This window comes from Carlito syrichta, unplaced genomic scaffold, assembly GCF_000164805.1.
Source record: "Carlito syrichta isolate Samal-C Ts95f unplaced genomic scaffold, Tarsius_syrichta-2.0.1 Scaffold250624, whole genome shotgun sequence".
Taxonomy (NCBI): domain Eukaryota; kingdom Metazoa; phylum Chordata; class Mammalia; order Primates; family Tarsiidae; genus Carlito; species Carlito syrichta.
Genome location: NW_007194720.1, coordinates 4,496 through 7,632, shown reverse-complemented (window position 1 = coordinate 7,632; position 3,137 = coordinate 4,496). Strand labels below are relative to the sequence as shown.

General features: G+C 54.6%; 1 protein-coding gene across 1 annotated transcript in view; it reads left to right on the top strand.

The window, feature by feature from the left end:
- RGL3 (ral guanine nucleotide dissociation stimulator like 3) overlaps positions 1-3,128 on the top strand; it is a gene marked incomplete at both ends in the record, with an annotated part of 16,255 nt that extends 13,127 nt beyond the window's left edge. The window contains 3 exons of the mRNA XM_008051989.1: positions 394-546; positions 632-746; positions 3,049-3,128. Of these exons, the coding sequence (XP_008050180.1) occupies positions 394-546; positions 632-746; positions 3,049-3,128 (348 nt within the window). The remainder of the gene's footprint in view (positions 1-393; positions 547-631; positions 747-3,048) is intronic.
- Between the last annotated feature and the right edge of the window lie 9 nt (positions 3,129-3,137).

Genomic DNA, 3,137 nt, shown 5'->3' with positions numbered 1-3,137 from the left:
TCAGCCTTCCGAGTAGCTGGAACTACAGGCGCGCGCTACCACGCCCGGCTAATTTTTGATTTATTGTAGAGATGAGGTCTTGCCTGCCCAGCCTTCCAAGGCGCGGGATTACAGGCTGAGCCACTGAGCCCGGCTTGGGTGTGTGTTTAAATGGACTCTGTGTGTTTGTTTCTGGGACAGGGCGCCAGGGCTTGCATGATGGCAGGGCATATTTGTGGATGCCTGTGTTAATGCTCATAGCACAGCTCAAGTCCTGGGTGTTTGGGGATGTACCGTCTGAGTGCTCGGGATTATAAATGTCAGCCTACTGAGTACAGCAGTTGGGGGGGCTCTCCCACCCTCCAGCATCTGCAGATGGTCAAGGCTGCAGCTCCTGCCCCCCACTGCCCACAGCTGCCCCTGAGCCCAGACCTGCCTGGCCCCCGGCCCTTGGCCTTGGGCCTGAGTGACCCTCGCACCCCCGTCCTGGGGCAGCAGAGCTCGGAGGCTCGCGTGATCCGTGTCAGCATCAACAACGACCACGGGAACCTGTATCGGAGCATCCTGGTGAGAGGGTGGGCCGGGGCTGCCAGGGCAGCTGTGCCCTGGGGGCTGGGCCTTCACCGCCCTCCCTCCCTGCCGTCTCTTCCAGCTCACAAGTCAGGACAAAGCCCCCAGCGTGGTGCTGCGAGCCTTGCAGAAGCACAATGTGCCCCAGCCCTGGGCAGGGGACTACCAGCTCTTCCAAGTCCTCCCTGGGGACAGGGGTGAGCAGGGGCAGCTGTAAGCCAGGCAGTGGGGCAGCTGTGAGGGCAGCAAACTGGCTGGGGTCAAGAAGGGTGTCCAGTGTTACCTGGGCTCACAGGGGCCGTGAGGTGGTTCAAGCGCAGAATAGACGAAGAAGCGAGGCTCAGACAAGCTGCCATCAGATGCCTGTGCCTCAGTTATGGGGGTCGTGAGGGGGTCCTGGCCCAATGTGAGGGAGAGGGCACCAGAGGATGTCTTTCTTGGATTTACGGGACCATGAGATGGTCCGGGGTCAAAGGGAGAAGGGAATGTAGATGGTTGTCTGACCTGAGTTTATAGGACTTCAGCCTGTAGGACCTCAAGTTGAAGGTTGTTCAGGCTCAGCCCAGCAGAGTGGGAGGCCCAAGGGGGTCTAGATTTGTATTTGAGTAAGTGAGCTAGTTCAGGCTCACCATGGGGACCCTGAAGTTACCTGAACTCGGGCTGGGAGAGGACCAAGTGGTATGAACTCAGGGGAGGACAGCAGGAAGTTGTCGTCTGTGCCAGGGAGAGGCAAGAGACTGACTGCATTGATGGCAAAGGGCATAACGGGGTTGACTGGGCAACAGGAAAGAGCACACAAGGACTGGGCACAGGGGCTCATGCTTGCAATCCCAGCACTTTGGGAGGCTGAGTGGGACGATTGCTTGAGGCCAGGAGTTCAAGACAAACCTGGACAACATAGACCCCATCTCTACACAATATTTTGATTGTATTTTTTAAAATTTATATATTTATTTGTTTGTTTACTTTTTGAATTGGAGTCTCACTCTGTCATCCAGGCTGGAGTGCAGTGTCATACTCACGGCCACCCCAAAATTAACCTGCTGGGCTCTGGCAATCTTTCCCCCTCAGCCTTCCAAGTTGTGGAAATACAGGCACGCACTACTACATCTGGCTAATTTTTTGATTTATTGTAGAGACAAGGTCTCACCAAATACCAGGGTTGGTCTCCAACTCGCAAGCTCAGTCAATCCACTCACCTTGGCCTCCCAAAGTGCTGGGATTACAGACTGAGCCATGGAGCCAGGCTTCTACAAAGTATTTTTAAAAAATTAGCCAGCTGGCCAGGCTCAGTAGCTCAGCCTGTAATCCCAGTCCTTTGGGAGGCCAAGGTGAGTGGATTGCCTGAGCCCGCAGATTTGAGACCCGCCTGGGCAACTTGGCGAGACCTCATCTCTACAATAAATCAAAAAAATTAGCCAGGTGTGGTAGTGTGTGCCTGTAGTTCCGGCTACTTTGAAGGCTGAGGCGGAAGGATCACTGGGGCCCAGCAGGTCGAGGCTGCAGTGGCCAGGAGCAGCCACTGTACTCCAGTCTGGGTGACAGAGTGAGACTCCACCTCAAAAAAAAAATAAATAAAATAAGCCAGCTACAGTGGTGTGTCTGTGGTCCCAGCTACTTAGGAAGCTGAGGTGGGAGGATTGCTTGAGCCCAGGAGTTCAAGGCTACAATGAGCTATGATCGTGCCACTGTACTCCAGCTGGGCAATAGAGGAAGATGCTGTTCTTGTTTTTTTGTTTTTTGTTTTGAAGTCTGAGTCTCTGCCACCCCGGCTGGAGTGCAGTGGCACTCTCATAGCCACTGCAGCCTCGATCTGCTGGGCTCAGGCGATCCTTTTGCCTCAGCCTTCAAAGTAGCTGGAACTACACGTGTATGCCACCATGCCTGGCTAATTTTTTTATTTATTGTAGACACGAGGTCTCACCAAGTGACCCAGGCTGGTCCTGAACCTGTGGGCTCAGGCAATCCTCTTGCCTCTGCCTCCCAAAGTGCTGGGATTACAGATGTGAGCCACTGCACCTGGCTGTGAAGAACTTATTCTTTAAAATAATAATAATAATAATAATAATAGGTGAGGTTGTTCAGGTGTAAGTGCCACAGACTTATGTCAGCAGGAAGTGGGAAGATGTCCAAGTTCATGGTGAGAGCCGTGTGAACTCAGCTGGGCAGTGGGTGTGGGGGAGGGGCAGGCAGAAAGTTGTTTGGGTGGGTGGCCTGAGTTTGCCCAGATGTGTAGTGTGGGTTGTCTAGATGCCATGGGAGGAGAGGGAATGGTAAGAGGTTGCCCAGACTTATGCGGAAGAGTGAGGTTGTACAAGCTTCAAGTGGGAAGTGGCCCAGGTTTCCAGTGGGAGGAGAGTGAGGTTGGCTAGGCGCCAGCAGGACAGGAACTCGAGGGCGTTCAGTCCCTGGGGAGCACGGTGGAAGGTTGCACAGGTCATCTGTGGGGGAGACACAGGCTCGGGTGGGTCCATCACCGTCATCTCCACCCCTGACCAGAGCTCCTGATTCCTGACAACGCCAACGTCTTCTACGCAATGAGTCCGGCCGCCCCTGGAGACTTCATGCTACGGCGGAAGGCGGGGGGC